General features: G+C 43.0%; 1 protein-coding gene across 1 annotated transcript in view; it reads right to left on the minus strand.

Annotated features, from left to right (window-relative positions):
- Positions 1 to 24,671, minus strand: part of NUDT18 (nudix hydrolase 18) — a 90,859-nt gene that overhangs the window by 24,930 nt on the left and 41,258 nt on the right. The window contains exon 3 of the mRNA XM_053717956.1: positions 18,331 to 18,544. Within this exon, the coding sequence (XP_053573931.1) occupies positions 18,331 to 18,544 (214 nt within the window). The remainder of the gene's footprint in view (positions 1 to 18,330; positions 18,545 to 24,671) is intronic.

Consider the following 24,671-nt stretch of genomic DNA (forward strand, 5'->3'; position numbering starts at 1 on the left):
GAGTGAATCATTTAAGAGCACTCATCCTTCCAGCACCTTATTAGAAGCCGTTCATTGCTTGCGTCATACTTTGAAAAACTATTCTACTGCAACTATTTTTTTATATATGTAATGATGTTGGTTTCATATTAAGAGTACTCTTGAAATACTTTCCTTTTCTTGTTAGTGTGCATTTTAAATTAAGAGAATATGCCTGGAATGTAGAAACAAGACCACATGCTATTTAATGTAAACAAATAGTAAACTTTAATAGATCAAAGGTCATTAAGGCCTAGATTTAGAGTTCGGCGGTAAAAGGGCTGTTAACGCTCCGCTGGTTTTTTTCTGGCCGCACCATAAATTTAACTCTGGTATCGAGAGTTCAAACAAATGCTGCGTTAGGCTCCAAAAAAGGAGCGTAGAGCATTTTTACCGCAAATGCAACTCTCGATACCAGAGCTGCTTACGGACGCGGCCGGCATCAAAAACGTGCTCGTGCACGATTCTCCCATAGGAAACAATGGGGCTGTTTGAGCTGAAAAAAAACCTAACACCTGCAAAAAAGCAGCGTTCAGCTCCTAACGCAGCCCCATTGTTTCCTATGGGGAAACACTTCCTACGTCTGCACCTAACACCCTAACATGTACCCCGAGTCTAAACACCCCTAGCCTTACACTTATTAACCCCTAATCTGCCGCCCACGCTATCGCTGACCCCTGCATTACACTTTTAACCCCTAATCTGCCGCTCCGTAAAACGCCGCCACCTACGTTATCCCTATGTACCCCTAATCTGCTGCCCTAACATCGCCGACCCCTATGTTATATTTATTAACCCCTAATCTGCCCCCCACAACATCGCCGACACCTACCTACACTTATTAACCCCTAATCTGCCGAGCGGACCTGAGCGCTACTATAATAAAGTTATTAACCCCTAATCCGCCTCACTAACCCTATCATAAATAGTATTAACCCCTAATCTGCCCTCCCTAACATCGCCGACACCTACCTTCAATTATTAACCCCTAAACTTCCGATCGGAGCTCACCGCTATTCTAATAAATGGATTAACCCCTAAAGCTAAGTCTAACCCTAACACTAACACCCCCCTAAGTTAAATATAATTTTTATCTAACGAAATAAATTAACTCTTATTAAATAACTTATTCCTATTTAAAGCTAAATACTTACCTGTAAAATAAATCCTAATATAGCTACAATATAAATTATAATTATATTATAGCTATTTTAGGATTAATATTTATTTTACAGGCAACTTTGTAATTATTTTAACCAGGTACAATAGCTATTAAATAGTTAAGAACTATTTAATAGTTACCTAGTTAAAATAATAACAAATTTACCTGTAAAATAAATCCTAACCTAAGTTATAATTAAACCTAACACTACCCTATCAATAAAATAATTAAATAAACTACCTACAATTACCTACAATTAACCTAACACTACACTATCAATAAATTAATTAAACACAATTGCTACAAATAAATACAATTAAATAAACTAGCTAAAGTACAAAAAATAAAAAAGAACTAAGTTACAGAAAATAAAAAAATATTTACAAACATAAGAAAAATATTACAACAATTTTAAACTAATTACACCTACTCTAAGCCCCCTAATAAAATAACAAAGCCCCCCAAAATAAAAAATTCCCTACCCTATTCTAAATTAAAAAGGTTACAAGCTCTTTTACCTTACCAGCCCTGAACAGGGCCCTTTGCGGGGCATGCCCCAAGAATTTCAGCTCTTTTGCCTGTAAAAGAATAAATACAATACCCCCCCCCCCAACATTACAACCCACCACCCACATACCCCTAATCTAACCCAAACCCCCCTTAAATAAACCTAACACTAAGCCCCTGAAGATCTTCCTACCTTGTCTTCACCATCCAGGTATCACCGATCCGTCCTGGCTCCAAGATCTTCATCCAACCCAAGCGGGGGTTGGCGATCCATAATCCGGTGCTCCAAAGTCTTCCTCCTATCCGGCAAGAAGAGGACATCCGGACCGGCAAACATCTTCTCCAAGCGGCATCTTCGATCTTCTTCCATCCGGTGCGGAGCGGGTCCATCTTGAAGCAGGCGACGCGGATCCATCCTCTTCTTCCGATGTCTCCCGACTAATGACGGTTCCTTTAAGGGACGTCATCCAAGATGGCGTCCCTCGAATTCCGATTGGCTGATAGGATTCTATCAGCCAATCGGAATTAAGGTAGGAATTTTCTGATTGGCTGATGGAATCAGCCAATCAGAATCAAGTTCAATCCGATTGGCCGATCCCATCAGCCAATCAGATTGAGCTCGCATTCTATTGGCTGATCGGAACAGCCAATAGAATGCGAGCTCAATCTGATTGGCTGATTGGATCAGCCAATCGGATTGAACTTGATTCTGATTGGCTGATTCCATCAGCCAATCAGAAAATTCCTACCTTAATTCCGATTGGCTGATAGAATCCTATCAGCCAATCGGAATTCGAGGGACGCCATCTTGGATGACGTCCCTTAAAGGAACCGTCATTAGTCGGGAGACATCGGAAGAAGAGGATGGATCCGCGTCGCCTGCTTCAAGATGGACCCGCTCCGCACCGGATGGAAGAAGATCGAAGATGCCGCTTGGAGAAGATGTTTGCCGGTCCGGATGTCCTCTTCTTGCCGGATAGGAGGAAGACTTTGGAGCACCGGATTATGGATCGCCAACCCCCGCTTGGGTTGGATGAAGATCTTGGAGCCAGGACGGATCGGTGATACCTGGATGGTGAAGACAAGGTAGGAAGATCTTCAGGGGCTTAGTGTTAGGTTTATTTAAGGGGGGTTTGGGTTAGATTAGGGGTATGTGGGTGGTGGGTTGTAATGTTGGGGGGGGGGGGTATTGTATTTATTCTTTTACAGGCAAAAGAGCTGAAATTCTTGGGGCATGCCCCGCAAAGGGCCCTGTTCAGGGCTGGTAAGGTAAAAGAGCTTGTAACTTTTTTAATTTAGAATAGGGTAGGGAATTTTTTATTTTGGGGGGCTTTGTTATTTTATTAGGGGGCTTAGAGTAGGTGTAATTAGTTTAAAATTGTTGTAATATTTTTCTTATGTTTGTAAATATTTTTTTATTTTCTGTAACTTAGTTCTTTTTTATTTTTTGTACTTTAGCTAGTTTATTTAATTGTATTTATTTGTAGCAATTGTGTTTAATTAATTTATTGATAGTGTAGTGTTAGGTTAATTGTAGGTAATTGTAGGTAGTTTATTTAATTATTTTATTGATAGGGTAGTGTTAGGTTTAATTATAACTTAGGTTAGGATTTATTTTACAGGTAAATTTGTTATTATTTTAACTAGGTAACTATTAAATAGTTCTTAACTATTTAATAGCTATTGTACCTGGTTAAAATAATTACAAAGTTGCCTGTAAAATAAATATTAATCCTAAAATAGCTATAATATAATTATAATTTATAGTGTAGCTATATTAGGGTTTATTTTACAGGTAAGTATTTAGCTTTAAATAGGAATAAGTTATTTAATAAGAGTTAATTTATTTCGTTAGATAAAAATTATATTTAACTTAGGGGGGTGTTAGTGTTAGGGTTAGACTTAGCTTTAGGGGTTAATCCATTTATTAGAATAGCGGTGAGCTCCGATCGGAAGTTTAGGGGTTAATAATTGAAGGTAGGTGTCGGCGATGTTAGGGAGGGCAGATTAGGGGTTAATACTATTTATGATAGGGTTAGTGAGGCGGATTAGGGGTTAATAACTTTATTATAGTAGCGCTCAGGTCCGCTCGGCAGATTAGGGGTTAATAAGTGTAGGCAGGTGTCGGCGACGTTGAGGGGGGCAGATTAGGGGTTAATAAATATAATATAGGGGTCGGCGGTGTTAGGGGCAGCAGATTAGGGGTACATAGGGATAACGTAGGTGGCGGCGATTTGCGGTCGGAAGATTAGGGGTTAATTATTGTAAGTAGCTGGCGGCGACGTTGTGGGGGGCAGGTTAGGGGTGAATAAATATAATACAGGGGTCGGCGGGGTTAGGGGCAGCAGATTAGGGGTACATAAATATAACGTAGGTGGCGGTCGGCAGATTAGGGGTTAAAAATTTTAATCGAGTGGCGGCGGTGTGGGGGGACCTCGGTTTAGGGGTACATAGGTAGTTTATGGGTGTTAGTGTACTTTAGGGTACAGTAGTTAAGAGCTTTATAAACCGGCGTTAGCCAGAAAGCTCTTAACTCCTGCTATTTTCAGGCGGCTGGAATCTTGTCGTTAGAGCTCTAACGCTCACTGCAGAAACGACTCTAAATACCGGCGTTAGAAAGATCCCATTGAAAAGATAGGCTACGCAAATGGCGTAGGGGGATCTGCGGTATGGAAAAGTCGCGGCTGAAAAGTGAGCGTTAGACCCTTTAATCACTGACTCCAAATACCAGCGGGCGCCCAAAACCAGCGTTAGGAGCCTCTAACGCTGGTTTTGACGGCTACCGCCGAACTCTAAATCTAGGCCTAAGTGTCTTATCTTTGTAATATGGTTTGGTAGCTGCCTGCCTAAATTGACCAAACTATTTTATACTTACAGGAAATTCACCCTTTGAATTCCATAAATAAGGCACACAGTGTTCTCCCCAGGATCTATTTTTCTAGATTACAAGTGTAGTGCTATTTAATCGCTCCCTGTTTGCGTGCTAACCTCACTAGAAGAAAGCTTTTTGTTGACAGTAAAAAGTTTTCGTGTAGGCGCTAACCCAACGCATGCAATAAGCCAAACTTTGAATATTGTGAACGTGCTAACATATTCCCCCATATACTTTAATGAAGCACGAAAGGTTGGAAAAAAAAGGAAATTTATGCTTACCGGATAAATTTGTTTCTTTTTAGATACGATGAGTCATCATTTTTGAATGCCCATGAGGAAGCCACAGCCCTAGTGGAATGAGCCATAATTCGTTCAGGAGGCTGCTGTCCAGCAGGCTCATATGCAAAACGGATGATACTCCGCAGCCAAAAAGAAAGAGAGGTAGCCGTAGCTTTCTGACCCCTACGTTTCCCTGAAAAAACAACAAACAAGGAAGACGATTGACGAAAATCCCTGGTCGCCTGTAAGTAGAACTTCAAAGCACGGACCACGTCCAAATTATGTAACAGACGCTCCTTCGTAGAAGAAGGATTAGGACACAAGGAAGGAACAACAATTACCTGATTAATATTTTTATTTGAAACAACCTTAGGAAGAAAACCAGGTTTGGTTCGCAACACCACCTTATCCGAATGGAAAATAAGATAAGGAGAATCACATTGTAATGCCGAAAGCTCAGATACTCTTCGAACAGAAGAAATAGCAACCAAAAATAAAACTTTCCAAGATAATAACTTAATATCTATGGAATGCATAGGTTCAAACGGAACCCCCTGAAGAGCTTTAAGAACTAAATTCAAACTCCAAGGAGGAGCAATTGGTCTAAATACAGGCCTGATTCTAGTCAGAGCCTGACAAAAAACAGAATTTATGCTTACCTGATAAATTACTTTCTCCAACGGTGTGTCCGGTCCACGGCGTCATCCATTACTTGTTGGAATATTCTTTTCCCTAACAGGAAATGGCAAAGAGCACAGCAAAAGCTGTCCATATAGCCCCTCCTCAGGCTCCGCCCCTCAGTCATTCGACCGACGGTTAGGAGAAAAAAAGGAGAAATTATAGGGTGCCGTGGTGACTGTAGTGTATAAAGAAAGAAATTTTTCAAACCTGATTAGGAAACCAGGGCGGGCCGTGGACCGGACACACAGTTGGAGAAAGTAATTTATCAGGTAAGCATAAATTCTGTTTTCTCCAACATTGGTGTGTCCGGTCCACGGCGTCATCCATTACTTGTGGGAACCAATACCAAAGCTTTAGGACACGGATGGAGGGAGGGAGCAAATCAGGTTACCTAAATGGAAGGCACCACGGCTTGCAAAACCTTTCTCCCAAAAATAGCCTCCGAAGAAGCATAAGTATCAAATTTGTAGAATTTGGCAAAAGTGTGCAGAGAAGACCAAGTCGCTGCCTTACATATCTGATCAACAGAAGCCTTGTTCTTGTAGGCCCATGTGGAAGCCACAGCCCTAGTAGAGTGAGCTGTGATTCGTTCAGGAGGCTGCCGTCCGGCAGTCTCATAAGCCAATCGGATAATGCTTTTCAGCCAGAAAGAAAGAGAGGTAGCAGTAGCTTTTTGACCTCTCCTCTTACCAGAGTAAACGACAAACAAAGAGGAGGTTTGTCTAAAATCTTTTGTTGCTTCTAAATAGAACTTTAAAGCACGAACTACATCTAAATTGTGTAACAAACGTTCCTTCTTTGAAACTGGATTCGGACACAGAGAAGGAACAACTATTTCCTGGTTAATATTCTTGTTGGAAACAACTTTTGGAAGAAAACCAGGCTTAGTACGCAAAACAACCTTATCTGAATGGAAAACCAGATAGGGTGGATTACACTGCAAAGAAGATAATTCAGAAACTCTTCTAGCAGAAGAAATGGCAACCAAAAACAGAACTTTCCAAGATAGTAACTTAATATCTATGGAATGTAAAGGTTCAAACGGAACCCCTTGAAGAACTGAAAGAACTAAATTTAGACTCCAAGGAGGAGTCATGGGTCTGTAAACAGGCTTGATTCTGACCAAAGCCTGAACAAAAGCTTGTACATCTGGCACAGCTGCCAGTCGTTTGTGTAACAAGACAGATAATGCAGAAATCTGTCCCTTTAGAGAACTCGCTGACAACCCTTTATCCAAACCTTCTTGGAGAAAGGAGAGAATCTTTGGAATTTTAATCTTACTCCAGGAGAATCCCTTGGATTCACACCAACAGATATATTTTTTCCATATTTTATGGTAAATCTTTCTAGTCACAGGTTTCCTGGCTTGGACCAGAGTATCTATCACAGAATTTGAAAACCCACGCTTGGATAAAATCAAGCGTTCAATTTCCAAGCAGTCAGCTGCAGAGAAACTAGATTTGGATGTTCGAATGGACCTTGTACTAGAAGATCCTGTCTCAAAGGTAGCTTCCATGGTGGAGCCGATGACATATTCACCAGGTCTGCATACCAAATCCTGCGTGGCCACGCAGGAGCTATCAGAATCACCAAGGCCTTCTCCTGTTTGATCCTGGCTATGAGCCTGGGAAGGAGAGGAAACGGTGGAAACACATACGCTAGGTTGAACGACCAAGGCGCCACTAATGCATCCACTAGAGTCGCCTTGGGATCCCTGGATCTGGACCCGTAGCAAGGAATCTTGAAGTTCTGACGGGACGCCATCAGACCCATGTCTGGAATGCCCCATAATTGGGTTAACTGGGCAAAGACCTCCGGGTGAAGTTCCCACTCCCCGGATGGAAAGTCTGACGACTCAGGTAATCCGCCTCCCAGTTGTCTACTCCTGGGATGTGAATTGCAGATAGATGGCAGGAGTGATCCTCCGCCCATTTGATGATCTTGGACACCTCGCTCATCGCCAAGGAACTCTTTGTTCCCCTCTGATGATTGATGTACGCAACAGTCGTTATATTGTCCGACTGAAACCTTATGAACCTGGCTTCGGCTAGTTGAGGCCAAGCCAGGAGCGCATTGAATATTGCTCTTAGTTCCAAAATGTTTATCGGGAGAAGAGACTCTTCCTGAGACCATAGACCCTGAGTTTTCAGAGAGTCCCAGACCGCGCCCCAACCCAAGAGGCTGGCGTCGGTCGTGACAATGACCCACTCCGGTCTGCGGAAACTCATTCCCTGAGACAGGTGGTCCTGGGTCAACCACCAGAGAAGTGAGTCCCTGGTTACCTGGTCTACTTGAATTTGGGGAGACAAGTCTGTATAGTCCCCATTCCACTGTTTGAGCATGCACAGCTGTAATGGTCTTAAATGAATTTGAGCAAAAGGAACCACGTCCATTGCTGCAACCATTAGTCCTATTACTTCCATGCACTGAGCTATGGAGGGCTGAGGAATAGAATGAAGAACTCGACAAGCGTTTAGAAGCTTTATCTTTCTGACTTCTGTCAGGAAGATCTTCATTTCCACAGAATCTATTATTGTTCCCAGAAAAGGAACCCTTGTGGACGGTGACAGTGAACTCTTTTCTATGTTCACCTTCCACCCGTGAGATCTGAGAAAGGCCAACACAATGTCTGTATGAGCCCTTGCTTTGGAAAGAGACGACGCTTGGATTAGGATGTCGTCTAGGTAAGGTGCTACAGCGATACCCCTCGGCCTTAGGACCGCTGAGAAGGGACCCTAGCACCTTTGTGAAAATTCTGGGAGCGGTGGCTAAACCGAATGGAAGAGCCACGAACTGGTAATGTTTGTCCAGAAAGGCGAACCTCAGGAACTGATGATGAGTTTTGTGGATTGGGATATGCAGATACGCATCCTTTAGGTCCACGGTAGTCAAATATTGACCCTGCTGGATTGTCGGCAAGATTGTCCGAATGGTTTCCATTTTGAAAGATGGAACTCTGAGGAACTTGTTTAATATCTTTAAATCCAGAATTGGCCTGAAAGTTCCCTCTTTTTTGGGAACTACAAACAGGTTCGAGTAAAACCCTAGACCTTGTTCCCCTGAGGGGACTGGGTTTATCACTCCCATCTTTAATAGGTCTCTTACACAATGTAAGAATGCCTGTTTCTTTACCTGGTCTGAAGATAAGCGAGATATGTGGAACCTTCCCTTTGGAGGAAGTCCCTTGAACTCTAGCAGGTATCCCTTGGAGACTATCTCTAGTGCCCAGGGATCCGGAACATCTCTTGCCCAAGCCTGAGCAAAGAGAGATAACCTGCCCCCTACTAGATCCGGTCCCGGATCGGGGGCTACCCCTTCATGCTGTCTTGGTAGCAGCAGTAGATTTCTTGGTTTGTTTACCCTTGTTCCATCCTTGCACGGTCTTCCATGCAGGTTTGGGCTGGGCCGCGTTACCGTCTTGTCTAGCGGCAGTGGAGTTATTAGCCCGGCCCAAAAAGGGTCTTACCCTTGAAAGGAATATTAAGTAACTTAGTCTTGGACGACACATCTGCCGACCAGGATTTTAGCCAAAGCGCCCTCCGCGGTACTATAGCAAAACCTTAGTTTTTTGCCGCCAATTTTGTTATTTGAAAAGCAGCATCCAATATAAAGGAATTAGCTAACTTTAGTGCGTGAATTCTGTCCATGACTTCTTCATAGGAAGTCTCTTTCTGGAGCGACCTTTCTAATTCCTTGAACCAAAAAGACGCTGCTGAGGTGACAGTAATAATACACGTAGCTGGTTGAAGGATGAAACCTTGCTGAACAAAAATCTTTTTAAGCAATCCTTCCAATTTTTTATCCATAGGATCTTTGAAAGCACAGCTGTCCTCTATAGGAATAGTTGTGCGCTTCGCTAATGTTGAAACAGCTCCCTCGACCTTCGGGACCGTCTGCCATGCGTCCCTTCTAGGGTCTACAATGGGAAACATTTTCTTAAATATAGGAGGTGGGGCAAAGGGTATACCCGGCTTCTCCCACTCCTTATCCACTATGTCCGCTACCCTCTTGGGTGTTGGAAAGGCGTCATCGTGCACTGGGACCTCTAAGAATTTGTCCAATTTGCACAACTTCTCTGGTACTACCATAGAATCACAGTCATCCAGAGTAGCTAATACCTCCTTAAGCAAGGCGCGGAGATGTTCTAGCTTAAACTTAAATGCTACTATATCAGGTTCTGCGTGTTGAGAAATTTTTCCTGAGTCAGAAATTTCTCCCTCAGACAGCCCCTCCCTCACAGCCAATTCCGATTGATGTGAGGGTAAAATAGATAAGGCATCGTCAGCGTCTAATTGTTCATCCTTTTTATCTGTATTTAAAACTGAACAATCACGCTTTCTCTGAAATGCTGGCAGTTTATATAAAAGATTTGCTATAGAATTATCCACTACTGCTGTTAATTGTTGCATAGAAATAAGTACTGGCGCGCTAGGTGTCGCCTGCGTGGGCAAAGCTGGTGTAGACACAGAAGGAGAGGATGTAGAACTATCCCCACTACCTTCATTAGATGAATCATCTTGGGCAACATTATGAAATGTAACAGAGCTGTCCTTACTTTGTTTGGACGCTATGGCACAATTATCACAAACACTCGAAGGGGCAGGCAAACAATGCAATAAAAACGATTTTAAACAAAAACGTTACTGTCTCTTTAAATAATAAAATGACACACTTTATTTCTGAATGTTAAAAAAACTATGAAGGCAATATCCGATTTTTATGAAATTTGGACCCCAGTGTCTTAATGCTTTGAAAGTATTGCACAGCAAAAATGGAGACTCTAGCCCTTAAAACAAGCAAACCGGAGCTAATTGTTGGATTTAACCGTTTTTTATACACTACAATCCCTGCTACAGCTTTGCTGTAGCTTTTACCTTCCTTAGGGGTCAACCGCCACAGAAATAAGCCTTCTGGAGTCACTTTCTGAGCCACAGGACCCTCTCACATGAATCTGCATGCACTGCCTTGAAATCAACTGCGCAGCTGAAGCGCCAAAATGAGGCCTCCTCCCTCAGTATACTAGAGTGAAGGGGCCTTCCTGACTAGATTTAGGTGTCTAAAACAAGCCAGATCAAATAAAAAACATCCCCAAGTGTATATAAGCTTATAAAACATTTCAAATGCCATGATATTGTAATAAAAACCAATCGATTTGGCCCATAATAGTGTCTACCAGCATAAAAATCAAAAAGGGGAAGCCTGTTATCTTTTTGCTGAGTTCAAAGAAAAAATGGCTTACCGTTTTCCCTGAGGGGAAAAATGACTGTCATCTAGCATTAGCCTGTGTTGTTAGAAGGAGACTAGTCATACCTGAAGCAGATGAGTCTGCAAACTGTTACCCCCAACTGAAGTTCTCTGGTTTCAACAGTCCTGCATGGTAACAGTAATGGATTTTAGTTACTTGTGCTAAAATCATAGCCCTCTTAAACAGAAATCTTCATCACTTTTCTGTTGTAGAGTAAATAGTACAAGCCAGCACTATTTTAAAATAACAAACTCTTGATAGAAGAAATAAAAACTACAACTAAACACCACAAACTCTTCACCATCCCCGTGGAGATGCTACTTGTTCAGAGCGGCAAAGAGAATGACTGGGGGGCGGAGCCTGAGGAGGGGCTATATGGACAGCTTTTGCTGTGCTCTTTGCCATTTCCTGTTAGGGAAGAGAATATTCCCACAAGTAATGGATGACGCCGTGGACCGGACACACCAATGTTGGAGAAAGACTGTACATCTGGAATATCTGCCAGACGCTTGTGTAACAAAATAGATAAAGCAGAAATCTGTCCTTTTAAGGAACTTGCTGACAACCCTTTCTCCAATCCTTCTTGGAGAAAAGACAAAATCCTGGGAATCCTAACCCTACTCCATGAGTAGCCCTTGGATTCACACAAATAAAGATATTTACGCCATATCTTATGGTAAATTTTCCTAGTAACAGGCTTACATGCCTGAATCAAGGTATCTATGAACAAATCAGAAAACCCTCGCTTAGATAAAATTAAGCGTTCAATCTCCAAGCAGTCAGCTGCAGAGAAACTAGATTTGGATGATGGAAGGGGCCCTGAAGGAGAAGGTCTTTCCTCAATGGGAGCTTCCACGGTGGCTGAGATGACATGTCTACCAGATCGGCATACCAAATCCTGCGAGGCCACGCAGGGGCGATGAGGATCATCAATGCCCTCTCCTGTTTGACTCGAGCAATCACCCGAGGAAGGAGAGGGAATACATAAGCTAGGCTGAAAGACCAAGGCACTGCCAAGACATCTATCAGCTCGGCCTGGGGATCCCTGGAACTGGACCCGTATCTCGGAAGCTTGGCATTCTGACAAGACGCCATGAGATCCAAATCCGGCCTGCCCCATCTGAGAATCAGGTTGGAAAACACCTCCGGATGGAGTTCCCATTCCCCCGGATGAAATGTCTGTCTGCTCAGCAAATCCTCTTCCCAGTTTTCCACCCCTGGGATGTGGATCGCTGACAGATGGCAAGAGTGAGACTCCACCCACTGTATTATCTTCGCTACTTCTGTCATCGCTAAGGAACTCCTTCTTCCTCCCTGATGATTGATGTAAGCTACAGTCGTTATGTTGTCCGACTGAAATCTGATGAATTGAGCGGAAGCCAACTGAGGCCAAGCCTGAAGCGCACTGAATATTGCTCTCAACTCTAGGATATTGATGGGAAGGAGAGACTCTGCCCGAATCCACACACCCTGAGCCCTTAGGGAGTTCCAGACTCCTCCCCATCCTACCAGGCTGGCATCCGTTGTCACTATTACCCATGAGGGTCTGCAGAAGCAGGTCCCCTGGGATAGATGATCCAGCGACAACCACCTTATAAGAGAGAGAGTCCCTTGTCTCCTGGTCTAGATTTATGTGAGGAGACAAATCTGTATAATCTCCATTCCACTGCCTGAGCATGCTTAGTTGCAGAGGCCTGAGATGAAAACGAGCAAACGGAACGATTTCCATTGCCGCCACCATCAATCCGATCACCTCCATGCACTGAGCCACTGACGGACGAGGATTGGAGTGAATTGACCGACATGTATTCAGAATTTTTAACTTTCTGACCTCCGTCAGAAAAATCTTCATTGAGACAGAGTCGATTAAGGTTCCCAGAACGGGTACTCTTGTCTGTGGAACTAACAAACTCTTTTCCAAGTTTACCTTCCACCAGTGGGTCCTAAGGAAGGAAAGTACAATGTCGGTATGGGACTTTGCCAGTTGAAATGATGAAGCCTGGATCAATATATTGTCCAGATAAGGCGCCACCGCGATGCCCCGTAGCCGTAGAACCGCTAATAAAGACCCCAGAACCTTTGTAAAAATTCTGGGCGCCGTGGCCAGACCGAAAGGAAGGGCCACAAACTGATGTTTGTCCAGAAAGGCAAACCTCAGGAACTTGTGATGATCTCTGTGGATAGGAACATGAAGGTATGCATCCTTTAGATCCACCGTTGACATAAATTGACCTTCCTGAATCAATAGAAGAATGGTACGGATAGTTTCCATCTTGAAAGATGGAACTCTGAGAAACTCGTTTAGACTCTTGAGATCTAAGATAGGTCTGAAGGTTCCCTCCTATTTGGAACTACAGATTTGAATAAAACCCCTGTCCCTGTTCCTAAATAGGAACGGGACAGATGACTCCCATGGAGGAGAGGTCTCTTACACAGCGTAAGAACGCCTCTCTTTTTATCTGGTCTACAGACAATCGAGAAAGATGAAACCGTACTCTGGGGAAGAATTTCTGAATTCCAGTTGGTATCCCTGAGACACTATCTCTAATGCCCAGGGATCCTGAACATCTCTCATCTAAGCCTGGATGAAGAAAGACAGTCTGCCCCCTACTAGATCCGGTCCCAGATCGGAGGCCAACCCATCATGCTGACTTGGGAGCAGCAGCAGGCTTCTTAGATTGTTTACCCTTGTTCCAAGACTGATTTTGTCTCCAGGTAGACTTTGTTTGTGAAAAGTTACCTTCCTGCTTAGAGGAAGAGGAAGGGGGGATTCCCTTGAAGTTTCGAAAGGAACGAAAATTACTCTGCCGACCTCGCTGTTTGGATTTCTTATCCTGAGGGAGGAGATGACCCTTGCCTCCTGTGATGTCAGAAATAATTTCTTTCAAGTAAGGTCCGAACAGGGTCTTCCCTTTCTAAGGAATAGCCAAAAGCTTAGACTTAGATGACACATCTGCAGGCCAAGATTTTAACCATAAAGCTCTGCTTGCTAAGATGGAAAATCCTGAACTCTTAGCCGCCAATTTGGTAATCTGCAAAGAAGCATCTGTAATAAATGAATTAGCAAACTTAAGAGCTTTAATTCTATCCTGTATTTCTTCCAAAGAAGTCTCAGTTTTAAGACTCTTCCAAGGCATCAAACCAATAAGCAGCCGCAATCGTAACCGTAACAATGCAGGCCGCCGGTTGCAATAGCAACCCCTGATGAACATATATCTTTTTAAGGAGACCCTCCAATTTCTTATCCATAGGGTCCTTGAAAGCACAACTATCCTCAATAGGAATAGTAGTTTGTTTAGCCAAGGTTAAAATAGCTCCCTCCACCTTAGGGATCGTCTGCCAAGAGTCCCTAATGGCGTCAGCTATAGGGTACATTTTCTTGAAAACGGGAGAAGGGGAGAATGGAATACCCGGTTTCTCCCATTCCTTAGCAATAATTTCTGAAGTCCTCTTAGGGACTGGAAAAACATCAGAATAAGAAGGGACCTCTAAGTATCTGTCCAACTTACTCAATTTCTCTGGATGAACCACAATTGAATCACAGTCATCCAGAGTCACCAAAACCTCCCTCAATAACAGTCAGAGGTGTTCAAGCTTAAATCTGAAAGAAATTACATCTGAATCCGTCAGGGGTAAGCCACTTCCTGAGTCAGAAAGTTCACCCTCGGATAAAACCTCCAGACCCTCCAATTCAGAGCCTTGGGAGGGGACATCTGAGATCGCCATCAAAGCATCAGAAGCTGCATTGACCATGTGGTTATCCTTCCTACTGTGTTTGCCTTTGAATGCGGGAAAGGCAGATAACGCCTCAGAAAGAGTAGAGGACATAACTGCAGCTATGTCCTGCAGTGTGATAGCAGCAGAAGCCGCCGAGGAACTTGGCGCCGCTTGAGCGGGCGTTAAGGGCTGTGACGCTTGGGGAGAAAGTTGCGGCATACTCTGATTCTCTCTAATTTTCTCAGCAGAACCCTGAGAAACATCCGCTTTTGATAGACCTTTATTAAAGAAAATCTGCTCTCTAAACTGTAATGCCCTCTCAGTGCATGAGGGACAAAAAGTAACAGGGGGTTCCACATTGGCATTCAAACACATGGAACATGTACTGTTGAAGATCTTCCATGATAATAAAAAAGCAAAAACAATATTGGTCGTGGTACCTTTAAGTATGTGATAACTTAAAACATAAAGAATATGCAAACAGCCTAATATGACTGTTAACAAAAACTTTGGAAAACAGAGTGTAACTGTGCCTTTAAAAATAAAATTTCCCAAATTTTACTGCCCAACACTCTGAACGATAATTCTAAACAGAGAGGAACTGTGTTTTGTTTTTTTATTAATACAAAACCAACTCTCTGAACGTTAATCCAAATCCTTTGGAAGCACTAAACAAAAAACTTGCACCATCTCGCCACAGCTCTGTTGCAGCGCCTACCTGCCCCCACGAGACAACGATTACGTCCTCCTCGTTCTGCAGAGTACCTAAGACCGCCTGTGTTATCACTCAACCACGCGGTCTAAGGAAACACCGGAGTCGTGAAGCACACTGCCTATCGGGTCCCGGATAAACAACTGCACAGTTTCTCAAGCGTGCTAACGATAAGCCCCGCCCTTCGTGGGCGGCAAACTAACCCGCGACCGAACACGGCTCAAGCAACTGCTAGGAAAAAACTAATGCCGGTCAAAATGAAAACCAATGTGATAACAACTCTGCGTCCCAGTTTAAACCACACTGACAAACCCTAGAGCAGCATACACCGGAGTATATTAACTCCAAAAGTCAGATCCCCAGCGTCAAGCCCACAGTTCAAAAAGGGCAAGTAGTCAGAAAAAGCCCATAGTAAAATTACGGTCTGACTTGACATAGCAAGTCACTGAGTAATGAGGGGAACCCCTAAACACATCCATGTAATGTTTTAAGCAAGTTCATTACCCCTTACGTCATATAGTAAAAAAGACAGTCTTTTCTGAGTTAATGTCACAGAAATTAAAGGACTGCACATACCTCAATGCTGAGCGACAGCATGACTTGTCCCACACGATCAAGAGGTCCTTCATCTCCTCCTGTAGTTCTGTGGGAACAAACAGGGTCTTAGATAATATCTGCTAAGACCATTATCAGCAGGGCAGCACATAGTATGGGAGGCGCAGAGAGAATGAAAATCCCCCCAGTTCCCATTGCTTAAAAGCCACCTGTAGCTCTACTCTAGAGGCTGACAAGGAATACGGCTACACCCTGAGTAAAATAGCACTCACTGGTACCATTTTAAAAATAATAAACTCTTGATTGAAGAATCTAAACTAACACCTCACTTTACCTCGTCCTACACTAACACAGGCAAAGAGAATGACTGGGGTGGGAGGGAGGGGAGGGGAGGAGCTCTGCTGTGGTGCTCTTTGCCTCCTCCTGCTGACCAGGAGGCGATATCCCACAAGTAAGGAAGATACTCATCGTATCTTTAAAAAGAAATTAACACCTACAATCGCACGCAAATCCGATCGCATTTGCTCAAGTGCGCTAACCCGACATCAAATATTAATTAAATTTTACATTCCAATGTTCCTTACAATGCAAAATGTTGTTCAAAATTATTCACACATTGATAAAGGCCCGAGGAGCGGCCGAATTGCGTTTGTGTTCTAAATTTGTTTGATAAGACCACTGTGTTGGTTGCTCCTGGCCCTTAAGCCGACGCTTCCAGTTATCGGCCAGGAATACAGGGGAGTAACCAACAGTGTTTCCTATCATTTTAAAGTGTTTGTGGTGGGTTTTTGGTGAAAGTTTTTTCACCTTTCTTTTAAAGATTATTATTAAAGTTTATTTTTAACTTAAAGTTACCTCTTATACAGTAGAGCTGATTATCACTAGCTTACTTCTACATTAGGAAAGAGTGCTGACAAACCCCTCTCCTGTCCTTCTTCCCACTTTTTGCATGAAACTATGTATGTAATACTATAACATGTATAGTATGTAATTGGAGTAAGGCGCATTACATGAAACTATGTAATACTATAAAATATGTATAGTATGTAATTAGAGTAAGGTGCATTACATGAAACTATGTATGTAATACTATAAACATATGTATAGTATGTAATTAGAGTAAGGTGCATTACATGAAACTATGTATGTAATACTATAACATGTATAGTATGTAATTAGAGTAAGGTGCATTACATGAAACTATGTATGTAATACTATAACATATGTATATTAGAGTAAGGCGCATTACTTGAAACTATGTATGTAATACTATAACATGTATAGTATGTAATTAGAGTAAGGCGCATTGCATGAAACTATGTATGTAATACTATAAACATATGTATAGTATGTAATTAGAGTAAGGTGCATTACATGAAACTATGTATGTAATACTATAACATATGTATAGTATGTAATTAGAGTAAGGTGCATTACATGAAACTATGTATGTAATACTATAACATATGTATAGTATGTAATTAGAGTAAGGTGCATTACATGAAACTATGTATGTAATACTATAACATATGTATAGTATGTAATTAGAGTAAGGTGCATTACATGAAACTATGTATGTAATACTATAACATATGTATAGTATGTAATTAGAGTAAGGCGCATTACATGAAACTATGTATGTAATACTATAAACATATGTATAGTATGTAATTAGAGTAAGGTGCATTACATGAAACTATGTATGTAATACTATAACATATGTATAGTATGTAATTAGAGTAAGGTGCATTACATGAAACTATGTATGTAATACTATAAGTTATACATATGTATAGTATGTGATTAGAGTAAGGTGCATTACATGAAACTATGTATGTAATACTATAACATATGTATAGTATGTAATTAGAGTAAGGTGCATTACATGAAACTATGTATGTAATACTATAACATATGTATAGTATGTAATTAGAGTAAGGTGCATTACATGAAACTATGTATGTAATACTATAAGTTATACATATGTATAGTATGTGATTAGAGTAAGGTGCATTACATGAAACTATGTATGTAATACTATAACATATGTATAGTATGTAATTAGAGTAAGGTGCATTACATGAAACTATGTATGTAATACTATAACATATGTATAGTATGTAATTAGAGTAAGGCGCATTACATGAAACTATGTATGTAATACTATAAGTTATACATATGTATAGTATGTGATTAGAGTAAGGTGCATTACATGAAACTATGTATGTAATACTATAACATATGTATAGTATGTAATTAGAGTAAGGCGCATTACATGAAACTATGTATGTAATACTATAACATATGTATAGTATGTAATTAGAGTAAGGTGCATTGCATGAAACTATGTATGTAATACTATAACATATGTATAGTATGTAATTAGAGTAAGGCGCATTACATGAAACTATGTATGTAATACTATAAGTTATACATATGTATAGTATGTGATTAGAGTAAGGTGCATTACATGAAACTATGTATGTAATACTATAACATATGTATAGTATGTAATTAGAGTAAGGTGCATTACATGAAACTATGTATGTAATACTATAACATATATACAGTTAAAGGTACCTGTTTCCTTGGCCAAGAATACAAAACGGACCCAGGCGGCTCCTCTCTCTTCCACAGCCAGTAAAGTGAGAGGTTCACACAGGAGACCAGTTTCTTCCTTGACCTCCCGGCACAGACCTTCCACTAGTGTCTCTCCTCTCTCCAACCTTCCTGCAGGAAGGTACCAACTCCCCCAGCACTCAGACTTTGCCTCCTGCATCATGAGTACTTCATCCTATTCAAGGGACACCCAAGTCAAAATAAACTTTTATGATTCAGATAGAGCAGCAGTTTTAAGACAACTTTCCAATTTACTTCCATTATCAAATTTTGCACAGCCTTTTTATATTCACACTTTCTGGAGAACCAGATCCTACTGAGCATGTGCACAAGCTCACAGGGTATATGTATGCTAGTCTGTGATTGCCTGATGTCTGTCACATGATACAGAGGGTGGCAGAAAATGGGAGAAGATAATAATTTGTCCGAAAAAATCTACTGCTTATTTGAAAATCAGAGTAGGTGTCAAATCATTGTCTTTTTGTTATGCACTTGTTAATTATGCGATTCTACAGCATTCAGTGGTCCTTTAATAATATCATCCCCACATACATGCAATGCATATCACATCGAAAGGAATACTCATAGCATAGATCTCCATTACAAAAGAAATGTTTTAAAATCATTGACTGTCTTTTTTCTTGTTAACAGAGGTTGCAAATTAATGCAGATCAAAAACAGTTTAAGGATTCACACCTTGAAAAGCCTGTTGCAATTCATGTAAATGAGCTAATGTTCTGCTCACCAATCACTGTGTAGAATACTACAGGTTCAGGTAAAATTCACCATAATAAAAGGCACATTAAACTGCTGATTACAACTACAAGAGTATGGTTACTACTCATCATTTCCATCTTAATGGGAGGAGAGTCCACTGCTTCATTCATTACTTGTGGGAATTAAGAACCTGGCCACCAGGAGGAGGCAAAGACACCCCAGCCAAAGGCTTAAATACCTCCCCCACTCTCCTCATCCCCCAGTCATTCTTTGCCTTTCGTCACAGGAGGTTGGCAGAGAAGTGTCAGAAATTTTCGATAGTCTCTTATGGAGGGTAGTACTCTTCGAAATGGGACTGGAGTTTTAAGTAGCCCTGTCAGCCTCTCAGTGAGAGCATGGGTGAATGTTAGAGTCCGGAGATGCAGAGAGAGTCTTTCTGCGAACCCATCCCGACTCAGATTAACAGCTCCATTAGCAATCAGCGTTGACCAGTTTCGCTGCCTGCTTTTCTTCTCTCAAGTCCATGGGGTCTATTTAGGAAGTAGCGGATGCTGCCTCCGACCCACTCCGCTTCAGTTCCGGCTGAAGGGGAAGTTAAGAAGCAGCGGTCCTAAGACCGCTGCTCCTTAACTTGTCCACCACTTCTGAGGTGGCGGACAGCAATCCGCCTGATCGAACATGATCGGGCTGATTGACACCCCTACTAGCGGCCAATTGGTGGTATTGCACCAGCAGTTCACCAGAACGGCTGGTGCAATTATAAATTCCAACAGCGTATGCGGTCAGCATTTATTGATGTGCGGCGGACATTAATAAATGGACCCCTATGTCAGGAGCGATGCTACTACCCTGCCACACTTGAAAGGCCATGTTCCTGTTCCACGGTGTTGATTCTGGTAAGATCGTTTCATTTATATATATATTTGATAACGTAAGAAGACAGGGTCACAGTGTGGCTCCTTTATCTTTATAGAATCTAGGGTAATACCCTCAGAAGGGGATTATGGAACAGGGGGGATTTTATTATGCATAATATTGTTTATTGTGTTTCTGCTGCATTTGTGTGAGATGAGGCTCTGTCAGTGTGGAACAGTCAGTTCATTTAGCGAGAGATTGTATAATGCTTGACTTTAGTATAGATCTCAACTGCAGACAATAGTAATGATATGAATGTATCACTTAACAGAAAGAACCAAAATTTTTAGTTTAGTCCTAAAATAGTGTCAGTGAAGTTGTTAAGTATCAGGAGGTTAAAGTTGCAAGCAAAAGGAAACTATTTTGTTGCAAACATGTAATAAGTAAGTTGCATACTTAACTAGCCAAGTTTGGAATATCAGGTTATCTTCAGAGTCCGAGAGCTGCCAAGGTAAGGAGAGACTATGCTGCCCAGCTTCTGACGTCAGAGGGGGTGTGAGACGCCAGGCCAGTAGGTGTCTGATTCCACCGTGTCCTGTCTCCCGTAACGGGTCCGGTTGAGCCAAACAGCGGGAGAGATTACGGAGCCTCTGAATCTTTGTGAGTGCAATAGTAGGTCACTGGTGGTTTACGCTCAGACCTGATGGCAGATAGCCAATTAGTTGCTACTTCGCTTTGATGTTGCTTCAGAGGGAGAATGCGATAGTAGTTAGAACAGTCCACAATAGCTTAGAAAGTTGTGTTAAATATATGATCCTTCTGACTAAAAAGTCACTAGAATCGGTGTTGGAGGTAGTTTAGGAAGCAAGTTGTAATCCCAAAAGTGAGAACCAGTCTCAGAGTGAATCACAGACGTGACTGAGCTCAGCTAGAAAACTTAATAACTAGGCACCTGTTTAAGGTGTTGAGATGACTTAAATAGAGGTGGAGACTGGAGGAGTCATGTGACTGCTGGTGAAAGGTTAAAGATGTAGTGGAATCCTTACAGATTGAGGAGGGCTTTTTTGTCGCGTCTCTCTCTCGAGTGCAGGGGTGGTCCTGCATGGCACTCCATGTGACCGGGTGTGGCCTCTGTAACTTCCTCTTTCTCAACCTGCGTTCGGAGGAGACAAAAGCTGTTTCTTGTAGTGGCCCGGCCATTGGGATATAAAGGTGCCATTTAACTTTTTATCAAATCCGTAATAAAGGCGCAAGCTATGGAGGACTCTGATATGTTAGAGGATACTTCCTCTTTATCTAAACCTATTAACTGTGTATATTGTGAGGAGGTTCCAGTTGAACCACCTACGCAATTCTGTTCCATATGCTTTGACAATATTGCTATATCCAAAAAGAATAAAATATTTAGTACGACTGAGCCTTCCACCTCTGAGGGTTCTCCGCCCCACAAGGTGCTTTCCCTGCAATCATCTCAGATTACACAAGCAGTTCCCCAGGGCACTACTAATCCTCCCACAGGAAGGGCCCTTTGGCCTCTAGACTTCGACGATCAGTTACAGATGGCGGTTTCTGGGGCCATTAATGCGATGCCTCGCCCTACTAAGCGCAAGCGGAAGGTATGGCACTGCTATCCGTCTCAGGGGTCTTTGACTCCGCTGGATGTCTCAGACAGATTATCCGCTGAGGACAACTCCGACTTTTTGGAGGATGTCGCTCCTGGGTCGCAATCGGCTACTTCTAGGCATATTGGCCAGGCCTTCCCAGTTCCCGTCAAGATGGCTAACATTATTAAGAATGAATGAATTAAGAATGAATGGGAGAAACTTGGCTCATCCTTTTCCCCCTCTTCTTCTTTTAAAAAGCTATTCCCTGTTCCGGACGCGCAGCTTGAACTGTGGGGAAACGTCCCTAAGGTGGGACATCAGGTCTTTCTGTTTTAGCCCGCAGGGCTCTGTAGCTAAAGTCGTGGTCTGCTGACATGACTTCCAAGTCTTGCTTGCTTTCCCGGGCCCGGGCCTGGATTCCATCATATCTATAGTCACGGGTTGCAAGGCTGCTTTCTTTCCTCAGGATAAGAAGGCTAAACCTAAGGGGTCTACTTTTCGAGCGGACAAGTCTTAGCGCCAGCAGCCTGCCGCAAAGTCTGAGCAGTCCAAGGGATCTTGGAAACCAGCTAACTCTTGGAACAAGTCCAAGCAGAACAAGAAGCCTGTCAAGTCAAAGTCGGCATGAAGGGACGGCCCCAGATCCGTCCTCGGATCATGTAGGGGGCAGACTCTTTTTGCGGGGGCCTGGAGAAGAGACGTTATAGACCCTTGGGTTCTGGAGGTCGTAGCCCAGGGTTACAGGATAGGTTTCAGGTCATATCCGCCCAGAGACAGGTTCCTCCTGTCAAACATATCTTCAAGACTAGAAAAGAGAGACGCCTTCCTGGGGTGTGTGAGGGATCTCTCAGGGTAATCATCCCAGTCCCTCCGGGAGAAAGAGGTCTGGGGTATAATTCAAACCTTTTCGTGGTCCCAAAGGAGGGGGGCACGTTTCATTCAATTGTAGACCTAAAGGCCTTAAACAAGTTTTTGTCAGTTCCATCTTTCAAAATGGAGACGATCAGGTCAATTTTGCCCCTGGTTCAAGAGGGGCAATTCTTGGCAACTATAGACCTGAAGGACGCTTACCTTCACGTTCCAATCCACAGGTATCACTTCAGGTTTCTAAGATTCGCCTTCCTGGACCAGCACTTCCAGTTTGTGGCCCTTCTGTTTGGTCTGGCGCCTGCCCCAAGAGTCTTTACAAAGGTTCGGGGAAGCTCTACTTGCGGTAGCGAGAGCCAGGGGAATTGCAGTGGCACCTTATCTGGATGATATCCTGGTCCAGGCTCCGTCCTACAGTCTTGCGGAGGATCACTCGAGAGCTCTTCTCCTTCGGTCCCACGAGTGGAAGATAAACAAAGCAGCAACAGGGTGGAATTCCTGGGTACGATAATAGATTCTTCAGTCATGAAGATATTCTTGACAGATCAGAGACGTTGCAAACTTGCGTCCAACTGTCTAGCTCTTCAGACATCCTCCAGGACATCTGTGGCCAGGTGTATGGAGGTGATCGGGCTCATGGTATCCAGCAAAGATGTCATTCCATTCGCCAGGTTCCATCTCAGACCTCTTCAGCTGTGCATGTTGAGACAATGGAAAGGCGATCATTCAGATCTGTCCCAACAGATATCTCTGGACAGACCGGTGAGGGAGTCCCTATCTTGGTGGACCCAACCGGGTCAGCTGTCACGGGGGACATCCTTCTTGAGAGCATCCACGGATGCAAGTCTATTAGAATGGGGAGCTGTTTGGGGTGTCAAAAAGGCACAGGGCAGATGGACTCGAGAGGAGTAGAGTCTACCTATAAATATTCTGGAACTTTGAGTGATATTCAACGCTCTGAGGACTTGGCCCCTCCTGGGGTCATCTCGATTCATCACATTCCAGTGGGACAACATTACCTCGGTGGCTTACATAAACCATCAGGGGGGAACAAGAAGTTCCCTAGCCATGAGGGAAGTATCTCGGATTCTGGAATGGGCAGAGACTCACATATTGTTTGCTCTCAGCGATCCACATTTCGGGTGTGGACAACTAGGAAGCAGATTTTCTGAGCAGACAGACGTTTCATCCAGGGGAATGGTCTCTCCATCCCGAGGTGTTCGCTGAGATCTGCAACAGATGGGGGACACCAGAGATATATCTCATGGTGTCCAGACTCAATTGAAAGCTACCCAGATACGGGTCGCAATCCAGGGATCCCCAGGCAGAATTGATAGATGCCTTGGTGGTGCCCTGGGACTTAAACCTAATTTACATATTTCCTTTGTTGCATCAAGCAGGAGCAAGCTTTGGCTACTCTGATTGCTCCGTCGTATCCGCTGAGGATGTGGTTTGCGGATCTGGTGGGGATGTCATCATCTCCGCCGTGAAGGTTACCCTGTCGCAGGGGTCTGCTGGTTCAAGGTCCTTTTCTACATCAAAATCTCGATTTTCTGAGGCTGACTGCGTGGAGATTGAAGTCTAGTCTTAGCCAAGAGAGGATTTTCGGAAAAAGTGATTGACACTCTCGTTCAGGCCAGGAAGCTGGTCACTCGGCGCATCTACCACAAGGTGTGGAGGACCTACTTGCCCTGGTGTGAGGAACGAGGATACCCCTGACACAAGGTCAGGGTATCCAGGATTTTGGCTTTTCTCCAGGACGGTCTGGATAAGGGTCTTGCCGCCAGTTCCCTAAGGGGACAGATCTCGGCTTTATCTGTACTGTTGCATAAGAAGGTTGCAGAGCTTCCTGACATTCAGTCCTTTGTTCAGGCTCTGTTGCATAAGAAGGTTGCAGAGCTTCCTGACATTCAGTCCTTTGTTCAGGCTCTGGTTAGGATCAGGCCTGTCTTTAGGAATTAGTCTCCTCCTTGGAGCTTAAACTTGGTTCTTAAGGTTTTGCAGAGGGCTCCGTTTGAGCCTATGCATGCGCTTGACATTAAGATTCTTTCATGTCCTATTCCTACTGGCTATTGCATCGGCACGCAGAGTCTCTGAGTTGGCGGCCTTGCAATGCGAACCTCCCTACTTAGTTATTTACGCAGATAAGGCTGTTCTTCGCATTGGATTGGGATTCCTTCCCAAGGTGGTGTTGAGTCGTAACATCAATCAGGAAATAGTAGTTGATTCTTTGTGTCCTAACCCTTCTTCTTCAAAGGA

The sequence above is a fragment of the Bombina bombina genome, chromosome 6 (genome assembly GCF_027579735.1).
Source record: "Bombina bombina isolate aBomBom1 chromosome 6, aBomBom1.pri, whole genome shotgun sequence".
In the NCBI taxonomy this organism is placed as follows: Eukaryota; Metazoa; Chordata; class Amphibia; order Anura; family Bombinatoridae; genus Bombina; species Bombina bombina.